The following is a 23,175-nucleotide window of genomic DNA, read 5'->3' as shown; positions in this document are numbered from 1 at the left end:
TATTCTCGTACTCACAGTGCCCGGTTGATTTGCATAGTTTACATGGATCAACATATTTTAAAGTTTCTGCGGGACGTGTTGCTAACCCAATTCCGCGGCTTCACTTCAGTCTGGTATACAGGTACTGGGTGTATTTGGTTGCATCCACTTGACACGAAAAACGGCCTTTTATTTCAGGCCCGGTTTGGTTAGAAGTGCTTTTTGACTTTTTCAGTCTCTGGCCTAGCAAATCTTCCTCGTATAGGCGTAGCCGAAGCGGTGAGCCGGTGACCTTCCAAATTCAAGTCCTGTTGGACGATGGTCTTCCTCGCCTGTGACCGTGGGGCTGTTTGGTTCATGCCAATTCTTGTGAACAATTGGCTAGTTAAAATATTGATTAGGTATTTTTTGTCTTAAGTTGGTCAAATATTTGACAAAAGTTGTGAAAGAATTGTGAAGTAGGTGGTCAAACTTGCTTTGACTACCAATTTTGGCAACAAACCAAAATGAAGACCAAATTTGCATTGGCTTGCTAAAATTTGGCAACGCAAGTTTGGACACGAACCAAACATGCCGAGTATATTTCCCCAGACCTAGCACAGACTACAAAGGGGAAGACCAAAGAACACATGGCCGTCTAATCGATGGCGAAAATAAGCGCCACACCACGGACCGCTCGCCGCCGACGGCGGGCCAACGCCGTCTGGCTCCTCCCGAATAGGCCCCATTGCTTCCTCCGCCTGCTCGCCACCATCCCCCAAATCTCCCGCTACCGTCGAGGCCTCGTCGCCGTCCCCCCGTCCTTTCGACCAACACTCCCGACCTCCGAGGAGCGGAAATCTGCAATCCAACCCCAAACCCCATCTCCGATCCGCGACAATGAGGTCGAGACGACCTCACGCCAGGAGGCGGAGGAGCCGCAGGACCCCGATGCCGAGGGGGAGGCCGTCGCGGGCAAGTACTGGGCCCACCGGCACAGCCTCTTCTCCCTCTACGACCGCGGCGTGCGGATGGACGCCGAGGGCTGGTACTCCGCCACCCCGGAGGCCATCGCCGCCGCGCAGGCCGCCCGCGCCGCGCCCGCCGGCCTCGTCGTCGACGCATTCGCCGGCGTCGGCGGCAACTCCATCCAATTCGCCGCCAGGTACCCGCAGCTAGCTTCCCTTCGTGCCTTTCCGTTTCCAGGTCCAGTTAAACCCCGTTGCCTCGCCGTCGGCATCTCGTCCTCGTGCAGGGGTTGCTACGTGGTCGCGGTGGAGATCGATCCCCACAAGGTGGAGCTGGCCAGGCACAACGCGAGGATCTATGGCGTGGAGGACATGATCGAGTTCGTGGTCGGCGATTTCTTCCGGCTCGCACCTTACCTGAAGGTATGTATGCATGTGAAATGATGAACACGACCAGAAACAACCGGTATGGATTGGCTTGTTAAATTTTGATAACTGCACATACCATGAGCTTACCAATCGGGGAAAGCGTACGGACAGCATTGTGTTATCTAAGTTCCATACAATGTGGTTGTCACAAAAAACAGCTTTGTTGGGGCAAGTGTCATAATGAAGCTTGTCGTTTCCAAACTCAAGCTGGTACAAGTATTAATTTCTACACCGATGGGACTCAGAGGGGTATTCATGCCGGTTTTAGCCAGTTTTCAGAAAGCATTTAGCATGCAACAATCTGTATTCCCAACAAAAACTTTCACTTGCCTTGTTTAAGTCTAATTTTCAAGATAATACCGTCCTCCTTAATATGATGCGGTTAACGTAAAACTTCATGAGGGATAACTACACCATCTAAGATGAACTGGCACAATTGAGTGATTGTTTCAATTTTCATATGACTGAGTAGCCATTTCAATAATATGGTTTTCTGATCGCTGCTACTATACCAGGCAGATTTGGTGTTCCTTTCACCACCATGGGGAGGACCATCATACAATCAAACACCAATGTACACCCTTGATATGCTGATGCCGAAAGATGGGTATGCTGCTCACTGTATTCCGAATTGTCCTTGCTGCTTGATTATGAAGTAGAATAGAAAACCCATACAGATTTTTAACACTTTATGCTTTTAGGAAGTAAGTGTACTGATCGAGTGCTTTGCAGTTGTTGGTCTATAATTGTAGGTTTGCAGCTGTAGTCTTGAAAGCTTGCACATTCCAAGTGAAACAAAACCGACACATTAATCTTGTACTTTTTTGGTGAGGAAAAAGGTCCACTTTTCATCCTCGAGCTTTCACCAATGTTCACTTTTCGTCCTTAATGTTTTTATTGATGCGAAACGAACCCTGAACTTCCCACATCCATATTATGCAATCAGATGAAGAAGAATTGGATAACTTCGTTTCTCCTCGTAATTTTGTCTCGATTACAGTTATCGTGAATGTTGCCAACAATGTACTGTCTGGTGGCAAGAAATTTCTGTCTCTAATATACTGTTTATAATGTCCGTGAGAATGAAATTTTATGGAGATCAGCTACCAAAGTTGTATGTAGATCAACATCTGCTTAGTTAGCATATAGCAATTTCTTGATATAGTGTACTGATTTTGATGAAGAGAAACACCGAAATAACAGGCTTTGATGTATTGTTCTGAAATAACACTGAAGAAGAGGGACTGTGAACGATTTGGAAAGTTAGGGTTCGTTTTGCACCAGTAAAAATATTTCAGACAAAAAGCGAACTTTGGAGAAAGTTCAAGGACGAAATGTGAACACCGAGTGGAAAGTGGAAACTTCTAAAAAAAGCCTGAGTGAACAAAATGTGAACTCTGGTGGCAAGAACTTGAACATTGCACTTGTAAAAATTTGGTTATAATTTAAACTAAAAATGGGAGCTTCTAAAAAATCACACCTCTCATTCAAACACTGAGCGTAAAGTGGAAACTGAGTGAACAAAATTAACTTTGACGAGTAGAACAACAATTGTATTGTTGACCTATGGTTTTGCTTGCAGGTACACAACATTCCAAGCTGCTCAGAAAATAGCTCCAAATGTCATCATGTTCTTGCCATGGAATGTGGACAGAAGCCAAGTCGAGGAACTTTGCTGGTTGTCTTCTCCGCCCTTAGATTTTGAGGTATGCTATTGTCCTTCCCTAATTTTGGCCAATTCTTCAGGAGGACTGAACATTTTACATCTATCATCCTATGGAGATGCCCTAATATTCAAGCTTTTACAGAGTGAAGAGAACTATATACAAAACAGATTCAAAGGAATTACTGCTTGCTTTGGAAATTTGGCACGATGATCCAGTTCATTATTGAAGTTCTTCCTATAAGCTATTTATGCTTTCCTTCCTAAGTCCTAACTCTCAAGTTTGGGATTATATATAGATGCCCAGTTGGGTATGACAACCATTTACATATCAACTGAATTCTTTTTGGGTATTAAGTGGGGATCCTAGTTGTTTCTTGTGAAATTCTTCGCCGGTGCACTAATCTTGAAGCCAAATTCCCGCACTGATCTTTCGAAATTTTAACGGATATTATCGAAACTGCTAACCCCAAAAATATAACTACTGTTGCATGTTTCATCGATTGCACTAACAGAAAATTGAAGATATAAGAGCACAATGATCTTCAACATGGAGTATATATGCATAATTTGAAAATTAGAACAACCAGATCCACATCGATGTTTCATTGGAAAGTTGAAGATATGCCAATTGCATTGCTCTTCAAGTTGTAGTATGTGTAATCTCACAACTTCAAACAACATGATCCATGCTGCTTAATATCAAGGAACAAAGGGAGTATGACCTGGGTATAGTAAAATAAGAGAGAATAAATTTGGATTTAATATTCAAACACACTAGTACCAAGATGAAACGTTGATATCAAAGCAAAACACTATTACCATCGGTTCTTGAAATTAAATTTTATGCTTAATATCAAGGGACTGAGGGAGTATTGTTTCTCTTTGGTATCAACGTTTCATTTTGGTACTACTGTTTTTCAATATTTAATCTACATTTATTATCTCTTTTTACTATGTCTTGGTTCTAGTTACTTCACTCCATGATATTAAGCAACGGTTTAAAATTTTGAGATTGTACATACCCGATCTATAAGATTAGTGTACTCAACATAATTTGAACTTTCCAATGAAACATTAGTATATGTCATATTGTTTTAATTTTGTAATTATGCATACATACTCCCTCTTAAATATTAATGTACTGAGCATGTATTAAATTTTTAGTAGAATCTATGAAATGTGCAACGTCCGCATGAGAGCAGCCTCCGCATGTGAGCTTTCTCGAGGTGGAGGTCGCCCATGTCTCTCCCCACCTTCCTCAACGCCGACTTCAACCACCTCCCTAAGGATTCCCCCTAGATGTACCGGATTAACGAGTGGACCATCGGAGGCGGCGTCATCCAAAAGGGCATCGTCGTCCACTAAACCAAACCCGTCGACGCTTACCATCTCTTCGGGCACATCTTTTCTTGCGGGTACGAGTTCATCGTTTTGACCCTGCACAACATCTTCACCAACTTTGATGAGATCTTCTCCGATGTCCCCATGAACACACTCCCCTATGAGGAGGCAACCCCGGCCTAGTGACGAGGAGAAAGAGGAGGAGAAGGACAAAAACGAGCTCAGAGTCTTAGTTTTTTTTTTGAATTGTATCTTTAATTTCCGCATGTTTATTTTTATGTTTTAGTTTTTTATATGAGCAGTTGTGATATTCGGCACCAAATCTATCCAAGTTTTAGTTTGTTTAATTTTATGTTTATTTTCATGTTTCGGTTTGTGATGGAAACGAACTAATCTATCGATGTGAACAGTGTTTAAGTTCGTTTATTCCAAATCAAATCTATGAACGCCAGTTTCATCTGAGAAGTTTGATTGGATGCATAGGGGGGAAACGGCAATTTAATGTGCATGCGTAAAGATCGGCAATTGCCCATGTAAAATGACCTCATTCGTGGATAGCATCGCCCATTCAAACTGACTGGATTCAGTTTTGAATTTTCTTTTTGTTTATGGAAACTGAATCGAATCCGTTTCAATGGGCGACGCCATCCGCGAATGAGAGGTTGTTGTACATGGGCAGTTTCCGATCTTTACGCATGCAATCTAACTGCCATTGTGCATCCAATCTAACTTATCGAATGATACTGCCATCAATAGATTTGGTGCTATGAAACAGACTTAAAGATTGTTCACGTCGATAGATTAGTACAAATCAGAAACTGAAAGATGAAAATAAACATAAAATTAAGCGGACTTAAACTTAGATAGATTTGGTGTCTGATAGCACCATTGTTAACATCACAAACTAAAACATAAAAATAAACATGTGGCAATCGAAGATACGATTCATAAAAAAAACTAAAATACTTCGGTCTCGTCGTCCTTCTCCTCGTCCAAACTGGGCTGGGGCCCTCTTCCTCCTCGTAGGGGAGGGTGTGCATGAGGCTGTCTGGGAAGGTCGCGTTGAAGTTCGTGAAGATGTTGTGCAGGGTGAAAGCGATGAACTCGCACCCGCAAAAAAAGACGCCCCCGAGAAGATGGTAAACGTTGAAGGGGTTGGTGAAGTGGATGACAGTGCCCTTCTGGATGACGCCGCCTCTAGTGGTCCACTCGTCGATGCGGTTCATCCCGATGGAGCCCTTAGGGAGGTGGTTGAAGCCAGCGTTGAGGAAGAAGGCGACCTCCGTGTCGAGAAGGAGACTGCTCTCTATGCGGACCCCAACCTTTCCTGGGATGCTTGCAAGTACATTCAAAGTACTCACGTGGCTTATTATGAGGCCAAACATGGAAGAAGCTCAAGATACCAAAAGATGTTACAATGCTTAGTATGGGAACTAGGGCGCAACCTGACCTATTGGGTTTGGCATACCGTTGTGCTCTGAAGTTACGTTGCTGTTTCGTGTTATTCACCTCTATGAAGAAAAACTCTCCCTACCTTCCTCAACGCTGACTTCAACCACCTCCCTAAGGATTCCCCCTAGATGTACCGGATCAACGAGTGGAGCATCGGATGCGGCGTCATCCAGAAGGGCATCGTAGTCCACTAAACCAAACCCTTCGACGCCTACCATCTCTTCGGGCACATCTTTTCTTGCGGGTACGAGTTCATCGTTTTGACCCTGCACAACATTTTCCCCAACTTCGATGCGATTTTCTTCGACTTCCCCATGCACACCCTGCCCTACGGGGAGGCAACCCCAGCCCTGTGACGAGGAGAAAAAGGAGAAGGACAAACACGAGCTCGGAGTCTTTTTATGAATTGTATTTTTAATTTCCGCATGTTTATTTTTATGTTTTAGTTTTTGATATGAATAATTGTGCTCTTCGGCACCAAATCTATTCAAATTTTAGTTCGTTTAATTTTATGTTTATTTTCATGTTTTGGTTTCTGATGTGAACTAATCTATCAGTGCGAACAGTGTTTAAGTTCATTTCATTCCAAATCAAATCTATGAAGGGCAGTTTCATTCGAGAAGTTAGATTGGATGCACAATGACAATTTAATTTGCTTGCCTAGGGGGGAAAACTGCAATTTAATGTGCATGTGTAAACACCGGCAATTGCCCATGTAAAATGACCTCATTTGTGGATGGCATCGCCCATTGAAACTGACTAGATTCACTTTTGTATTTTTTTTCTTTTGTTCATGAAAACTGAATCCAATCCGTTTGAATGGGTGATGCCATCCACGAACGAGAGGTCGTTGTACACGGGCAGTTGCCAATCTTTATGCATGCAAACCATGTACATGGGCAGTTGCCGATCTTTTTGCATGCAATCTAAACTGCCATTGTGCACCCAATCTAATATCTCGAATGATACTGCCATCTATAGATTTGGTGCTATGAAACAGACTTAAATATTGTTCACATCGATAGATTAGTTCACATCACAAGCCAAAACATGAAAATAAACATAAAATTAAACGGACTTAAACTTAGATAGATTTGGTGCCCGGTAGCACCATTGTTAACATCACAAGCTAAAACATAAAAATAAGCATGTGGCAATTGAAGATACAATTCATAAAAAAACTAAAATACTTCGGGCTCGTCGTCCTTCTCCTCGTCCCAACTGGGCTGGGGCCCTCTTCCTCCTCGTAGGGGGAGGGTGCATGAGGCCGTCTGGGAAGGTCGCGTTGAAGTTCGTGAAGATGTTCTGCAGGGTGAAAACGATGAACTCGCACCCGCAAAAAAAGACGCCACCGAGAAGATGGTAAACGTTGAAGGGGTTGGTGAAGTGGACGACGATGTCCTTCTGGATGACGCCGCCTCTGGTGGTCCACTCGTCGGTCCGGTTTATACCGGGGGAGCCCTTAGGGAGGTGGTTGAAGCCAGCGTTGAGGAAGGTGACCTCCACATCAAGAACGCCGACATGTGGAGGCTGCTCTGTACGCGGACCCCAACCTCTCCTGGGATCCTTGTGAGTACATTCAAAGTACTCACGTGGCTTATTATGAGGCCAAACATGGAAAAAGATCAAGATACCAAAAGAAGTTACAATGCTAAGTATGCGAACTAGGGTGCAACCCGACATATTGGCTTTCTCATACCGTTGTGCTCTGAAGTTATGTTGCTGTTTCTTCTGCAAGACTAGTGTTTCTCATCTATCTGGCTGTAGCTCCAGATCCTCGACTTCATTTTATATTTACATGTAAGTATTTATTTATTTATGGATGTTCATTTTGTTACCAAGTTGATCTGTGTGTACTAGCTACTGATATTGGGACTAGTACAACATACATGATGGGTGTTCTGGTTGTCATACCGGAGTCCCCAAAACAGCACCCAATCTGTTGTTACCTCACAATCACGTAATACTCAATTTCTATGAATAACTTATCCAACTATGTACCTGGACATGCAGTCATACAAACGACTGTCAAGTAATTTATTGTTCTGTTGTAGCAACTTTAGACCAGTTGAGGGGATGACCTGGTAGTTTTTCTCAGTTCCTTTGCACAAAATTTACATGTATATCAAAAAAAAATCATGAACATAAATTGGTCAAAACTGTTCCTGTTTTAACATAGAATAAACCAACTCTGCTAATTGTTCCTGCATGCTTTGTTGATTAATTATCTGTTTTGTTCTCTCCAAAGACAAACAAGTACTTCCTCCGTTCCATAATTCTTGTCTCAAATTTATCCAAAAATGGTATCTATTCCTAAAAAGTGTCTAGATACATGTTATATACATGTTATATGTCGACAAAAATTATGAAACGGAGAGAGTATATGTTTTTTCTCCCAAGACAGACTTCATTAGCTAACAGCAGAATGGAATCAGATCAAGCACCCCAATATTTTTTGAGAAACACTGTACAAACCCAAACGCTTACAGAGACGTGTGTACACTCACCCTTATTAACGCCCGCGCACGCGCACACACACCCGACCCCTCTAAGCACCGAGATACTTGAAAAAAGCACCTGAATCGGTACTACTGATGTGGCTGTTCCTTTTAGCTTTGTCAGTAACTAAACTGAAAATAACAGAGACACAGGCTCTTCTTGCCACAGGCGCTACTGCAGTGATTTCTGCCTTGTTTCCATTCAGTAAAACACTGAGCTGCCCTCCTTTAACTGTGCTCATTATGCAGCAAAACACTGTTGAGCTTCATGTAACCTTCACGAAAAACAACTGCACCATTCAAGATGAACTAGCAAGATTTTGTCATTTCCATCTTCATAGTTTTTTGATTGCAGCTGCTACACCAGGCAGATTTTGTGTTCCTGTCAACACCATGGGGAGGGCCATCATACGATGAGGCTCCAATTTACACCCTCGATATGCTGAAGCCGAAAGATGGGTATGCTACTCGATGAATTCCGTTCCGTCATTTCCACAATACGACGAGTAAGAATCTACACATACATGTTGTAAGGAGTTTAAGTTTTAGACAAATAAACATTTTCATGAAAACTTCACAGTTGTTGACCTGTAATATCACAACTTGTAGTCATGAAAGTTTGCAAATAATAAGCAAAACTGGACTGATGGGTTATTATTTTTACAAGGAAGAAAATGCACCGCTATTCTATCAACTTGGCTACTATGTGCAGAATAGTAGTCGTACATGAAAACCGTAGCAAGTACATTTATAACCTGGCAATTTTGAGCACTCGCTGTAAAAATTATGTTTCGGCATTGCTGACGATCTGATGTGGACAAAACGGGTCATGCCATGTCATTTTGGCACAAAAACAAGTTGGATTTTTAGAGAGACCCCTGAACTGGTTTGGCAGGGGCTATATATTGCATTATAGGAATTTATACAAAATGGCACAGTTGAGTGATCGTTTCAATTTCATATGATTGAGTTGTCATTTCAATGATATGATTTTCTGACTGCCACAACTATGCCAGGCAGATTTGGTGGTCCTTTCACCACCATGGGGAGGGCCTTCATACAATCAATCACCAATATTCTGATGCCGAAAGATGGGTACGCTGTTCACTGTATACCAAATTGTCCTTGCCACTCGATTATCTATAACTATGTAAAAAATACGGACCGTTCCTTTCAACGTCGTCTGTCAAACTTTCCAAAAATTTGTGAGCCCCCAGGATTACATGTATATTAGGCCTACTATGTCGGCTGTCCCGTTACCTGCATTAAATTGGGCTGGAACTACTAAGCCAACTAGCCCGTTACCTGCACCGAATTGGACTGAAACTTCATGAGGGAATCCATCGCCAGCGGGATCGTTACGAGAGTCAAGCAACAACTCCGAAGCTGACGAGAAAAAGATCGCTCCAACGAAACACTACGGGAGCCGGAATATGAGACCCGATCAGGCACCTATCGGGCAAGGAACCGAAGCCACGGCCGTCCCCTCTGTCTCCCAGGCGCGGCCATGGCTGGTCCCCTCTTTCGTTTCCCAGCCACGACCGCCTCCTCCTATGGCTAAATTACACGAGGAGATGGCGAATTGTTAGAAGAAGCTAATGAGACAGACCGTGAGAGAGAATGGTGGTGGCGCCTAGGACATAGTAGAGAGAACATTCAACTGGCAAAACATAAATTTGTTGTCCCTTCTAACTCTTTGTTTTAACGGGTGAAGTGAGATAGTGGAGAGAACTAAAAACATTAAGCGATTCCGTCTCAAAACTTCTTTGACCGGGTGATGTTATATAATTTTCAGAAGAAAGTGTATTGTTCTATTTTGAGAGACTAGAGTATAGAGACACAGTCTTTGGAAGAAAAAAAAATTAAATGGATATTTGGTGATCGTTAAAAAAGAGCAAAGAGAGGTTTTGATGCATGTTTTTGAATGTATTATTTTATTTTGTTGTTCAAGCGGACTAATCGAGCAATTGTAGGTTTACAGCTGTAGTATGAGAGCTTGCACATCCAAGTGAAACAGAACTGATGCATTGATCTTGTACTTTTCTGGCAACTTCAGGGTGTTCGTACGAGAAAACAGGTCCACTTTTCATCCTCGAATTTTCGCCAAATTTCACTTTTTGTTCTAAATGTTTTTATTGGTTCGAAATGAACCCTGAACTTTCCAAATCCACATGACGGAATAAAATGAAGAATTTGATGACTTTGTTTCTCTTCTTAGTTTTGTCTCGATTACAATGATAGCGAATGTTGGCAACAATGTATGGTCTGGTGGCAAGAAATTTCTGTCTCATATACTGTTTGTTACAACTAGCATTGTGGCCCTCGCAAATGCGAGGGCGTCACGGGAAGGTATCTGAGAAATAAATATAAGATTTCATATACTCCCTCCGTTCAACAAAGGATGTCTCAACTTTGACTAAATTTGAATGCATCTATACACTAAGTCATGTCTAGATACATTCAAATTTTGACAAACTTAGGACATCATTTGTTGGACGGAGGGAGTATAAATGTTTATATTATGTGACTAGAAGCGATGGGCTTGTTTTGAAAAAAAAACTATCCGATCACCTGCTGAGATTGTTTGCTATGCTTGTGCTTTTCTGCGATACTGGGCAGATCTCCAAAAAGAAGAGGACAAAACTAACCTTCTGGCAGGTACTGCAGCTCTACAGGCAGAGGCGCTGCGACACCACGACATGCAGGCATGCTTGGATGAGGATTAGGCACGTGACTCACGCCGGAAAGAACAAGATGACAGGAAGGGCAAGCGCAAGATTGATGATGATGGAACCAACTGAACAGCGGGGTTGATGCTGGGAAGATATGGTGGGCAGCTAGAAGCTGGAGCCTCCTGACGATAAACAATAACAATCTAACTTTTGTGCTAGCCCTTGGTGCTAGTGTTTGTTCTGTTTGATACCTGCTATTAATACTTTTGTGTGTGTTCTTGTTAGCCTTCCGGCGGCAAGTATGTATGGACATACGTGGGTGAACTTGGGTTTATTCCGTTATCTCCTGATAGTGGAATCCGATCGTGATCGTATGATCGTTTTAAAAAAAATGTGATTAGAAGCGATATAAGGTTTTGTAGCTAGGCACCACAATTTTTTTTATCTAGAAATAGTTCAAACCACACATGCCTCTGTGTCAAGCAGACGCACGCAGCCAAAAATTGTTATGCTAGATAAAATATGATTATTGGATCATTTGAAAAATATTAGAAATGTGTTGTGTTTTTTACTTGGTGATATTAAATCAACATATAATTAAGTTTCGGATCACAAAGCTAGCTAATAATTTCTTGTGAATGCTTAATTAGTTGCAAGGTTAAAATCATTGGTACATATCTGTTTTGATCTAAAACTAAAATGGAGGCTTGAGAAGCTCAAAAGGGTTACAAAATCCTAACCATACACTACAAATCCGACTATCAAAATCATTTGAATGATGTGGGTTAATGTGATACTTTCGAAGGGAAGGAGAAAGGAGCACCAACATAGATAGCTAGGCATGGAGTTCAGGGCATCGTGGGGTTCTGAATAGCAGCAGTATGTAAGGGCAACTATAGATTATAAGAGAGCACATCCTTTACTTGCAAGAACTGAATTGATTATGATAAGCTGTGTGTGTGTGGCTCACATGAGCCACCCCCATGTTCATGTGTCCAAGGTTCAGTCAGAGGAGTCTGTGCAAAATAGAGGTAGGCTCAAGAATTCTCTATTTATTTTGAGCTATATGTTGGTTCGGTTAATCTATTGTATAGCCATGATTGAATTCAGACATGGTCTGTCCTTTTCCATGCACCGGTAAACTGAGTGAGCTGAGGGTACATGACCATGATGATGCTCGTGTAGTGCATGGAAAATTAGTTGTAGCAGCAGACAGTCAAAAATGCCATGAGATGGTAGGACCTCTAATGCTCTGTTCTCGCCATGGCTGCTCCTCCAGCAGTCCAGCTGCCAAAGCATGCCCTGATGATCAGAGACTGTAAATAAATAAACTGCCTACATGTACCACCTGCTCTGTTAATTTCCGCACTGTCAAATCTGTTACTCCACTATATTACTTTTACTCGTGCTAAGTAGCTTGTGTTGATAATTCTGAAACGTGGGCTCTGTTGGTGGCTTGGTGCAGGGTCTCGGCCATCGAGCAAGGGGAAGCCGCTGCACTGGACGTCGGGCATGAAGATCGCCGAGGACATCACCGCGGGGCTGCTGCACCTGCACCAGCATTCTTCTGCAGGCATCATGCACGGGAACCTGAAGCCGTCCAACGTGCTCCTGGGGCCTGACTTCGAGTCCTGCCTCACCGACTACGGCCTTGTGCCCGCGCTCCACAGCCCCTCCGCGTTTCTCCTCTACTGCGCCCGAGAGACGCGCTTCGCCTCATCCGCCTTGGAGCTGATTCGGAGGGTGCCGCTGCACCAAATGCATCTCAGTTGCGCACAGGGGTTATATATAAGCCTGAAGAAACTTGTATGTCTGGAATCATTTTTTTCACCACATTTGTGGAACTCGTGTGGTAGTTATATTTTTACTGTTGGACTGAAGTGTCTCACTTGTAACTTGATAATCTGTAACTATTTTATTTTTTTACCGGGTGATAATCTGTAACTTTAAACTGTGTATTTGTTGTGAAAATGACAGAATCTGATGGTGCTGAACCCTATAAAGTTGGGGCTTTCGACGAACCACTTAATACTTGCAGTGCTCGGTTGACATACTTAATTTGCATAGTTTACATGGATCAACATATTTTAAATTTCTGAGGGACGTGTTGCTAGCCCGATTCCGCGGCTTCACAGTTCCTGGGTGTAGAGGGAGTGAGGGACTGGGTGTGTGTTTGGTTGCATCGGCTTGACGCGATAAACAGGCCTTTTCACTTTCTGGACTAGCAAATCTTGCTCGTAGGCGTAGCCGAAGCGGTGGTGACCTTCCAAATTCAAGTCATCCCGTTGGACGATGATGGTCTTCCTCGCGCTGTGAGTATTATTTCCCCAAACCCTAGCACAGCCTACAGGAGAAGACCAGAACACACCACGGACCGCTCGACGCCGACGGCGGGCCAACGACGTCGCGCCCCTCCCGAACAGGCCCCATCGCTTCCTCCGCCTGCTCGCCGCCATCCCAAAAATCTCCCGGCACTGTCGAGGCCTCGTCGCCGCCCCCCCGTCCTTTAGACCACCACTACCGACCTCCGAGAAGCGGAAATCTGCAATCCAACACCAAACCCCATCCCCGATCCGCGACCATGATGCCGAGACGACCTCGCGCCCGGAGGCGGAGGAGCCGCAGGACCCCGATGCCGAGGCGGAGGCCGTCGCGGGCAAGTACTGGGCCCACCGGCACAGCCTCTTCTACCTCTACGACCGCGGGGTGCGGATGGACGCCGAGGAATGGTACTCCGCCACCCCGGAGGCCTCCCGCGCCGCGCCCGCCGGCCTCGTCGTCGACGCATTCGCCGGCGTCGGCGGCAACTCCATCCAATTCGCCGCCAGGTACGCGCCGTTGAACTCCCTTCGTGCCTTTTCCGTTCCAGGTCCTGCGCGCTAACCTGGTGGCCGCCGGCATCTCGCCCTCGTCATTGCTGGGGTTGCTACGTGGTCGCGGTGGAGATCGATCCCCACAAGGTGGAGCTGGCCAGGCACAATGCGAGGATCTATGGGTTGGAGGACATGATCGAGTTCGTGGTCGGCGATTTCTTTCGGCTTGCGCCTTACCTGAAGGTATGTATGCATGTGAAATGATGAACACGACCAGAAACAACTGGCATGGATTGGCTTGTTAAATTTTGGTAACTGGACATGCCTTGAGCTTACCAATGGGGGAAAGTGTATAGACAACAGTGGGTTATCTAATGTTGGGGCAAGTGTCATAATGAAGCTTGTCGTTTCCAAAGTCAAGCTGGTACAAGTATTAATTTCTACACCGATGGGACTCGGAGGGGTATTCATGCAGGTTTTAGCCAGTTTTCAGAAAGCATTTAGCATGCAACAATCTGTATTCGCAGCAAAAACTTTCACTTGTCTTCTTTAAGTCTAATTTCAAGATAATACTGATCGAGCGCTTTGCAGTTGTTGGTCTATAATTGTAGGTTTACAGCTGTAGTCATGAAAGCTTGCACATTCCAAGTGAAACTAAACCGACGCATTAATCTTGTACTTTTTTGGTGAGGAAAAAGGTCCACTTTTCATCCTCGAGCTTTCACCAAAGTTCACTTTTCGTCCTAAATGTTTTTATTGATGCGAAACGAACCCTGAACTTCCCACATCCACATTATGCAATCAGATGAAGAAGAATCCGATAACTTCGATTCTCCTTATAATTTTGTCTCGATTACAGTTATCGTGAATTTTGGCAACAATGTACTGTCTGGTGGCAAGAAATTAATGTCTGTCTCTCATATACTGTTTGTTATAATGTCCCTGAGAATGAAATTTCAGGGAGATCAGATCAAGCGAGCTACCAAAGTTGTATGTAGATCAACCTCTGCTTATTTAGCATATAGCAATTTCTTGATATAGTGTACTGATTTTGATGAAAAGAAACACCGAAATAACAAGCTTTGATGTATTGTACTGAAATAACACCGAAGAAGAGGGACTGTGAACGATTTGGAAAGTTTAGGGTTCGTTTTGCACCAGTAAAAATATTTCAGACAAAAAGCGAACTTTGGAGAAAGTTCAAGGACGAAATGTGAACACTGAGCGGAAAGTGGAACCTTCTAAAGAAATCCTGAGTGACAAAATGTGAACTCTGGTGGCAAGAACTGTGAATTGTAGTATGTATAATCTCAAAACTTTGGAGTATCAAGGAACAAACAGAGTATAACCGGGTATAATCTCGATGTTTCATTGGAAAGTCGAAGATATGCCAATTACATTAATCTTCAAGTTGTAGTATGTATCATCTCAAAACTTTGGAGTATCAAGGAATAAACGGAGTATAACCCGGGTATAGTAAAATAAGAGAGAATATATTTAGATTTAATGTTCAAACACCCTAGTACCAAGATGCAATGTTGATATCAAAGCAAAACACTATTTTAACCGGTCCTTGACATTAAATTTTACACTTAATATCAAGGGACGGAGAAAGTACAGTTTTTCTTTGATATCAACGTTTCATTTTGGTACAAACTCCATTGAACAAAAGATGTCTCAAGTTTGTCAAAATTTGAATGTATCTAGACATGACTTAGTGTATACATAGTGTATACACTAAGTCAAAGTTGAGACATCCTTTGTTGGACGGAGGAATACTAGTGTTTTTCAATATTAAATCTACATTTATAATCTCTTTTTACTATGTCTTGGTTCTAGATACTCCACTCCTTGATATTGAGCAGTTGTTTAAAATTGTGAGATTATGCATACTCTATCTAAGATTAATGTACTCACCATAGCGTGAACTTTCCAATGAAACATGAGTATATGTCATATTGTGTTAATTTTGTAATTATGCATATATATTCCCTCTTAACTATTAGTGTGCTAACCATATATTAAATTTTTAGTATCATTGTAATCTATGAAACATGCAACGTCCGCGTGAGAGCAGCCTCCGCATGTGGGCTTTCTCGAGGTGGAGGTCGCATCTCTCCCCACCTTCCTCGACGCCGACTTCAACCACCTCCATAAGGATTCCCCCTAGATGTACCGGATCAACGAGTGGACCATCGGAGGCGGCATCATTCAGAAGGGCATCGTCGTCCACTAAACCAAACCCTTAGACGCCTATCATCTCTTCGGGCACATCTTTTCTTGCGGGTACAAGTTCATCGTTTTGACCTTGCACAACATCTTCCCCAACTTCGATGCGATCTTCTCCGACGTCCCCATGCACACCCGGCCCTACGAGGAGGCAACCCCGGCCCAGTGACGAGGAGAAAAAGGAGAAGGACAAAAACGAGCCCGAGGCCTTTTAGTATCTTTTTATGAATTGTATCTTTAATTTTTGCATGTTTATTTTTATGTTTTAGTTTTTGATATGAACAGTTGTGCTCTTCGGCACCAAATCTATCCAAGTTTTAGTTCGTTTAATTTTATGTTTATTTTCATGTTTTGGTTTCTGATGTGAACTAATCGGTCGATGCGAACAGTGAATGACGATTTAATTTGCATGCCTAGGGGGGAAACGGCAATTTAATGTGCATGCGTAAAGATCGGCAACTGCCCATGTAAAACGACCTCATTCGTGGATGGCATCGCCCATTGAAACTGACTGGATTCAATTTTTTATTTTTTATTTTGTTCTTGAAAACTGAATCCAATCAGTTTCAATGGGCGATGCCATCCATGAATGAGAGGTCGTTGTACATGGGCAGTTGCCGATCTTTACGCATGCAAACCATGTACATGGGCAGTCGCCGATCTTTACGCATGTAATCTAAACTGTCATTGTGCACCCAATCTAACTTCTTGAATGATACCGCCATCCATAGATTTGGTGCTATGAAACAAACTTAAAGATTGTTCACATCGATAATTAGTTCACATCACAAGCCGAAACATTAAAATAAACATAAAATTAAACGGACTTAAACTTAGATAGATTTGGTGCCCGATAGCACCATTGTTAACATCACAAACTAAAACATAAAAATAAACATGTGGCAATTGAAGATACAATTCATAAAAAAAACTAAAATACTTCGGGCTCGTCGTCCTTCTCCTCGTTTTGACCGGGCTGGGGCCTTTTCCTCCTCGTAGGGGGAGGACGTGCATGAGGCCGTCTGGGAAGGTCGCATTGAAGTTCGTGAAGATGTTTTGCAGGGTGAAAGCGATGAACTCGCACCCGCAAAAAAAGACGCCCCCGAGAAGATGGTAAACGTTGAAGGGGTTGGTGAAGTGGACAACAATACCCTTCTGGATGACGCCATCTCTGGTGGTCCACTCGTCGATCCGGTTCTTCCCGGGGGAGCCCTTAGGGAGGTGGTTGAAGCCAACGTTGAGGAAGAAGGCGACCTCCACGTCGAGAACGCCGATATGCGGAGGCTGCTCTCTACGCGGACCACAACCTATCCTGTGATGCTTGCGAGTACATTCAAAGTACTCACCTGGCTTATTATGAGGCCAAACATGGAAGAAGATCAAGATACCAAAAGAAGTTACAATGCTAAGTATGGGAACTAGGGCGCAACCCAACCTATTGGGTTTGGCATACCGTTGTGCTCTGAAGTTACGTTGCTGTTTCTTCTGCAAGACTTGTGTTTCTCACCTCTATCAGGTTGTAGCTCCAGATCCGACTTCATTTTATATTTACATGTAAGTATTTATTTATTTATGTATGTTGGGACTAGTACAACATACATGGATGGGTGTTCTGGTTGTCATACCGGAGTCCCCAAAACAGCACCCAATCTGTTGTTACCTCACAATCACGTAATACTCAATTTCTATGAATACAACTTATCCAACTATGTACCTGGACATGCAGTCATACAAACGACTGTCAAGTAATTTATTGTTCTGTTGTAGCAACTTTGGACCAGGGGAGGGGATGACCTGGTAGTGTTTCTCTGATCCTTTGCACAAAATTTACATGTATATCAAATTTACATGAACATAAATTGGTCAAAACTGTTCCTCTTTTAACATGAATAAACCAACTCTGCTAATTGTTCCTGCATGCTTTGTTGATCAATTGTAGGTGAAACAGAACTGGTGCACTAATCTTGTACTTTTCTGGCAACTTCAGGGTGTTCGTATGAGGAAAAAGGTCCACTTTTCATCCTCGAATTTTCACAAAATTTCACTTTTCGTTCTAAATGTTTTTATTGGTTCGAAATGAACCCTGAACTTTCCAAATGCACATTACGGAATAAAATGAAGAATTTGATGACTTTGTTTCTCTTCTTAATTTTGTGTCGATTACAATGATAGTGAATGTTGGCTACAATGTACGGTCTGGTGGCAAAAAAATTATGTCTCATATACTGTTGTTACAATGTCCACAAGAATAGAATTTCTGGAGACCTGATCAAATGGGCTACCCAAGTTTTATGTTGATTAACCTCTGCTTATTTTATTTATTTATTTATCATATTCTTGATGTAGTGTATTGATTCCAGTAAAGAAAAGCACTGAAAGAGAACCATATACAAAACAGATTGAAAGGAATTACTGCTTGCTTTGGAAATGTGGCTCGATGATCCAGTTCATTATCGAAGTTCTTCCTATCAGCTATTTATGCTTTCCCTCCTAAGTCCTAACTCCCAGGTTTGGGATTATATATAGATGACCAGATGGTATGACAACCATGTACATATGAACTGAATTTCTATTGTGCTTCGTTTGGATGTAGGTATTGGAGGCTGAGGAATTGAATTGAGCTCCAATTCCAATTCACCCAAGAATCTGAATTGGGCTGGAATGCCAATTCCATTGTTTGGTTTCTCACTGGATTGGCTGATGGAATTCAAGGGAGAGACCAATTCCTATTCCTGATTCCAGGCCAGAATACCTACATCCAAACGTAGTGTTGGGGCATTCCGTGGAGAACTGGAGATCCTAGTTGTTTGTTTCTAAAATTCTTAGCAGGCGTACTGATCTTGAAGCCGAATTCTGCCTTAGTTTTCAGCATGTTAAAGATGGCCGGTCCCTATGCACGAGCTCGTGGCTCCCGTCGGCTCGGAAAAAAGGAGCGAAGGAAGATGAACTGAAGGAATGGACTAGTACCTACTTAAGCGACAGTGGAAGCCAGAGAGTGGCTTTTCAGAGCGAAGCATTGGAGGTTGGAAGTGTTCTGTTCTCGCGGCTGAACAAATCCATCTCCAACTGCGCCACTAATGAAAATGAGTATTCCAGTTCTAATGTTGCTGTTCAGTTTGTGTCCTTAAAAAGTACTCGGATACATAAAAAGTGTCGCCTATTTTCTTTTTTTTGAAAAAGGGAATTTCCCCGGCTCCATTAACGAAACCTTAATTAGTCTTACAGAGGTTTAAATAATCTGAAAAAAACGAGGCAAATTGGCTTCCAAACACAAGGAAGGAAGTCAAAACACCCCACAACTTCTTCAGGTAAAAAGCTGAAGGAACCGACAACATCAAGAAACACCGCCCATTATGTACTACCGCATGTTGAGGGATCCATTTAAATAAGGTGAATTTGCTTCTTGCAGTACTGCATAAACTGCCAGGTATAGGCTATCAACCAAACTGAACAATGCCGCTCATCTTGGATATCTGAGCATCGATCGTGCACAAAAGGGTGTTCTTCCTCTGTAATTTACCACACTACCTTCCTGCAGTTGTTAATTGGTTTATTTTGCAAGATATGAAATCTTTCATAAGGTTGTTTAAAAAAAGTTGCAAGATGTGCCATGCTGTAGCATGTTGTTCTCATATACTCCGTACTATATATGTATCACCCTTAAAGTGTTGATCTTGACTCTTGAGGTCGAGATTGTTCACCTGCCCCAAAACTTCACAGATATCATCCAAATATCTTGACTCTTGAGCCTGACTGGTAGTAATGCGCATACCAAACAATCCTTACCTCTTCTAGTGTACTACAGCACTTCCTGTGTTGGCTCAAATTGGACCACTCTGCCGCATGTTATATGGAGTTAGCTCACGTTTGTATGTTTTGCAATTCCACACACAGAAACAGAGGCACTCCCATGGAAGAGCAGCAGCGCACTGAGGAGCTGCTCCAGGGCCAGCTGGAGCTGTGGCACCACGCCCTGGGCTACATCAAGTCGATGGCTCTCAAGTGCGCCTTGGACGTGGGCATCCCCGACGCCATCGCCCGCTGCGACGGCGCCGCCACCCTCCCGGACCTCCTTGCCGCCACCGGACTCCCTCCGTGCAACCTCTCCTACGTCCGCAGGCTCATGCGCGTGCTCACCATCTCCGGCATCTTCCAGCAGCAGCAAAAGCAACCTGCGTCCTCCGGCGAGGGCCAGCAGGAGGCCGTGTACGCTCTCACCCCGGCCTCCCGTCTGCTCGTCAGCGAAGACGGAAACGGCCAGGGGGCGCCTAGCTTCGGCCAGATTCCTGCCATGTCGCTCCCGCTGTGCCGGACCTTCATGACTCCCTTCCTCGGCATGCACCCTTGGATCGCCGACGAGAGGGCAGCCGCCACATCTCTCTTCGAGCGAGAGCACGGCCAAGCCTTGTGGGAGATGACCAGATCAACCAGCATCAACGATGAGTTCAACCAGTGCATGACCGCGGACACGAGACTCATCATGCACGCCGTCCTCACGTTGAGCCCCGACGTCTTCGAGGGGGTTACCTCGCTCGTGGACGTCGGCGGGGCTAACGGCACGGCCGCGGCTGCCATCGCCAGGGCGTTCCCGCACATCAACTGCACCGTCTTGGACCTCCCTCACGTTATCGAAAACGCTCCTGCCCCAGATGAAGCTGCCGGAGGCAACACAGTGCGCTTTGTAGCCGGCGACATGTTTCACCACATCCCACCCGCTCATGCTGTACTGCTCAAGGTACGTACGGTGATCGCTAGTAAGTACTACACACATATCCATCTATGATTAATATCGCTAGTAATTTGCTTAGTACTCCGTATTTCTTTGTTGAGTTTTGTAGTGGATTCTGCACGATTGGAATGACGATGAGTGCATCAAGATACTGCGGCAATGCAAAAAGGCAATCCCTATCAGGGACGGCGGAGGGAAAGTGATAATAATAGATAGCGTGGTTGGATCAAACCCATGCGACAACATCTGCAATGAAACTCAAGCCTTGTTTGATCTGTATATCATGTTTATCAACGGGGCCGAGCGGGAGGAGCGTGAGTGGAAAAGGATCTTCGTGGAAGCTGGATTTAGTGATTACAAAATTATGCCTATCCTAGGTTTTCGGTCTATCATTGAGCTCTACCCTTGATTTGGGGGCTGATCAATATGCTTCAACAAATAAAATAGTATACCATATAAGTACGAAAAATCACTCATCGGCTAAGAGTGGTTGATGAAGGCACTCATGTCTTAGTAAGCATTACTCCTCTAGATATTTCAGAGTGCGACCTCTTACCTCTATGTATAGATCTGCAAACGAATCATAAGTGGATTGTTGAAATTGTATTTTTATCAAATGTTCCTATTTTTTTGAGTAAATTTCAAAGACCTACACATTCTGTGTCATTTCACGGAACCACCGTTGACACTAATTATCTCACAGAACCACGGCTCTTGGGACATGACTTTTCAAATGACGTAAAACTTCCAGTTTAATGGTTTTGACAATGTTTTCACATGTAAGTGTCTACGATGGCCCTTAATCCCTATACAATTCCTGAATTAGGAGGAGATAAAAAACGGGTCGAGTAAAAGTTGAGTAAATAGCTCATTAAGAGATGACACAACACTTGCACGTGGGCTCATCTATTGGATATCACTGTCAAGGCATACTAAATTGGTAGATTTGGGTTTCTTGACACGACATGTCTCAAAAGTGGTGGTTTTGTGAGAAAATTAGCGTCAACCATGGTTTCGTGAAACCCTAACCATAAAATATGTATTTGTATAATTTACTCTATTTCTTACGCGTTTATAGGATGGCTGCAATTGTGCTTAGTTCTAGTCATTATTCAAAACTACACTCCAAAGAGACCCTTTTTTATTAAAGGAGTAGAGTGCATGCTCCCAATATCATAATTCTATTTTTGCCTTCACGATGCAGACAACCGTGTGTCTATTGAAATATAAGTGAATTGTGCTCTTTTTCTCATCAATTTAAACTTTTGGATGAACCGGTGGTTCGCTGCATAAAACTCAATGGGCTATAACATCCTCCTCAAGCTCACAACCTACTCCAAAGCTAGTTGTCCTCCAATCTCATGCACTACCACCGGCGTCCAACCTCCTTGTGTTTCTTTCTTCTTTTTTCCCGAGTACAACCTTCTTGCTTGTTGAAGAACTTAGTGATTGAGTAGAACTATTACCGGCTTGCTGCAAAGAGACCACAAGACGATAAGGGATGTGACATGGTTGTATGAGTAGAAAAAAGTACTTAGTGAAGATAGCTTCATGGCAAGTTGCATACATACATGTGTAAGATACTCCTAGTAAATAGGTGTGAACAAATTGATGGTTTGTTGATGCTTGCATGTTTGAGGTAATACTTAGTAGGAATGGCTTGTATGTGTACATAGATATGATATAGGATGGTAGCTTGCCATCTGTGTCAAATATATTTAGCTAGCTAAAGTTTTGGTGAAGGCTTTGTCCTGAATTGACCAAAGCTAACAAAAATGGGTACCATTTAAACATATGTGACTTTGTTTACCTTAGCAACTTTGGTCTTTGATAAACTTCGTGTGAATATGGTCGTGCATGTGACGTCATGGAGTATCTACAGGGGAGGGGTAGGGCCACGTGTCACTGACCTTGCTCCAGGAGTATATTCTCAACAATTTAAATAAAGGGTGTGGTTATTTCTCAGTCGTCTGATTTTTAAGCAAAATATTTTTTTTAGACCGGAGTCCGATGGACTCAATCCATTAATTAAGAAGAATAGATTTGCTCATTAATTAACAAAAAACCGGGCAAAAACCGTAACAAAATTCCAAATCACCGTCATGGAACATGACCGCACTAGGACCACACTTGGCGACCTGACCACCCACACTCACTCAACGCACGCTGCCGAAAGAAGATTGCCGTCGAGGTTGCACGCAGAAATCGTCGTCATCACGCAAACACTCCTCCTGAGCTGTCAACTCCGACTCCCCCACAAGCACCCAAGAACGGGGACCTGCCTCCGTAGGCACGTGAGCTCGCGCCGGCCCATGCCAAACAGTCGGCCACCCTCGCTAGCGAGCAAAAGACGCCGATTCGGAGGAGCGATATGCAAGGCCTGCGCCGAACGAGAACCCCAAAGATCAGATCACCTATCA

General features: G+C 43.4%; 3 protein-coding genes across 8 annotated transcripts; all 3 read left to right on the top strand.

The window, feature by feature from the left end:
• Positions 1 to 571: 571 nt before the first annotated feature.
• LOC100844736 (trimethylguanosine synthase) lies at positions 572 to 4,726 on the top strand. 5 transcript variants are annotated; one of them, XR_729670.3, is made up of 5 exons: positions 572 to 1,123; positions 1,214 to 1,349; positions 1,871 to 1,962; positions 2,088 to 2,182; positions 2,938 to 3,067. XR_729670.3 is itself a non-coding variant. In XM_010229628.3 (5 exons), the coding sequence occupies exons 1-5, from the start codon at positions 624 to 626 to the stop codon at positions 4,195 to 4,197; spliced, it is 861 nt and encodes a 286-aa protein (XP_010227930.1). In that variant the 5' UTR covers positions 574 to 623; the 3' UTR covers positions 4,198 to 4,726. The 5 variants fall into 5 exon arrangements, 3 of the variants coding, with proteins under 3 accessions (XP_010227930.1, XP_014752383.1, XP_010227929.1); XR_002964955.1 differs by having other exon boundaries at positions 2,088 to 2,194; positions 2,938 to 3,061; XM_010229628.3 differs by lacking the exon at positions 2,088 to 2,182 and adding an exon at positions 4,189 to 4,726 and having other exon boundaries at positions 574 to 1,123; positions 2,938 to 3,061.
• Positions 4,727 to 13,156: 8,430 nt separating this feature from the next.
• On the top strand, positions 13,157 to 19,233 carry LOC104581625. 2 transcript variants are annotated; one of them, XM_014896902.2, is made up of 5 exons: positions 13,157 to 13,812; positions 13,905 to 14,040; positions 17,026 to 17,823; positions 17,966 to 18,034; positions 18,620 to 19,233. In XM_014896902.2, the coding sequence occupies exons 1-3, from the start codon at positions 13,697 to 13,699 to the stop codon at positions 17,446 to 17,448; spliced, it is 675 nt and encodes a 224-aa protein (XP_014752388.1). In that variant the 5' UTR covers positions 13,157 to 13,696; the 3' UTR covers positions 17,449 to 17,823; positions 17,966 to 18,034; positions 18,620 to 19,233. The 2 variants fall into 2 exon arrangements, with proteins under 2 accessions (XP_014752388.1, XP_014752387.1); XM_014896901.2 differs by lacking the exons at positions 17,966 to 18,034; positions 18,620 to 19,233 and having other exon boundaries at positions 13,166 to 14,040; positions 17,026 to 17,959.
• A 560-nt stretch (positions 19,234 to 19,793) lies between these two features.
• Positions 19,794 to 21,409, top strand: LOC100846894 (acetylserotonin O-methyltransferase 1). Its single transcript, XM_003564128.4, has 2 exons — positions 19,794 to 20,761; positions 20,865 to 21,409. The coding sequence occupies exons 1-2, from the start codon at positions 19,877 to 19,879 to the stop codon at positions 21,162 to 21,164; spliced, it is 1,185 nt and encodes a 394-aa protein (XP_003564176.2). The 5' UTR covers positions 19,794 to 19,876; the 3' UTR covers positions 21,165 to 21,409.
• The last annotated feature ends 1,766 nt before the right edge of the window (positions 21,410 to 23,175 follow it).

Source organism: Brachypodium distachyon, chromosome 1, assembly GCF_000005505.3.
Source record: "Brachypodium distachyon strain Bd21 chromosome 1, Brachypodium_distachyon_v3.0, whole genome shotgun sequence".
NCBI classification, from domain to species: domain Eukaryota; kingdom Viridiplantae; phylum Streptophyta; class Magnoliopsida; order Poales; family Poaceae; genus Brachypodium; species Brachypodium distachyon.
The sequence above is the reverse complement of the archived record's forward strand: the minus strand, read 5'-3'. Positions and strand labels throughout refer to the sequence as shown.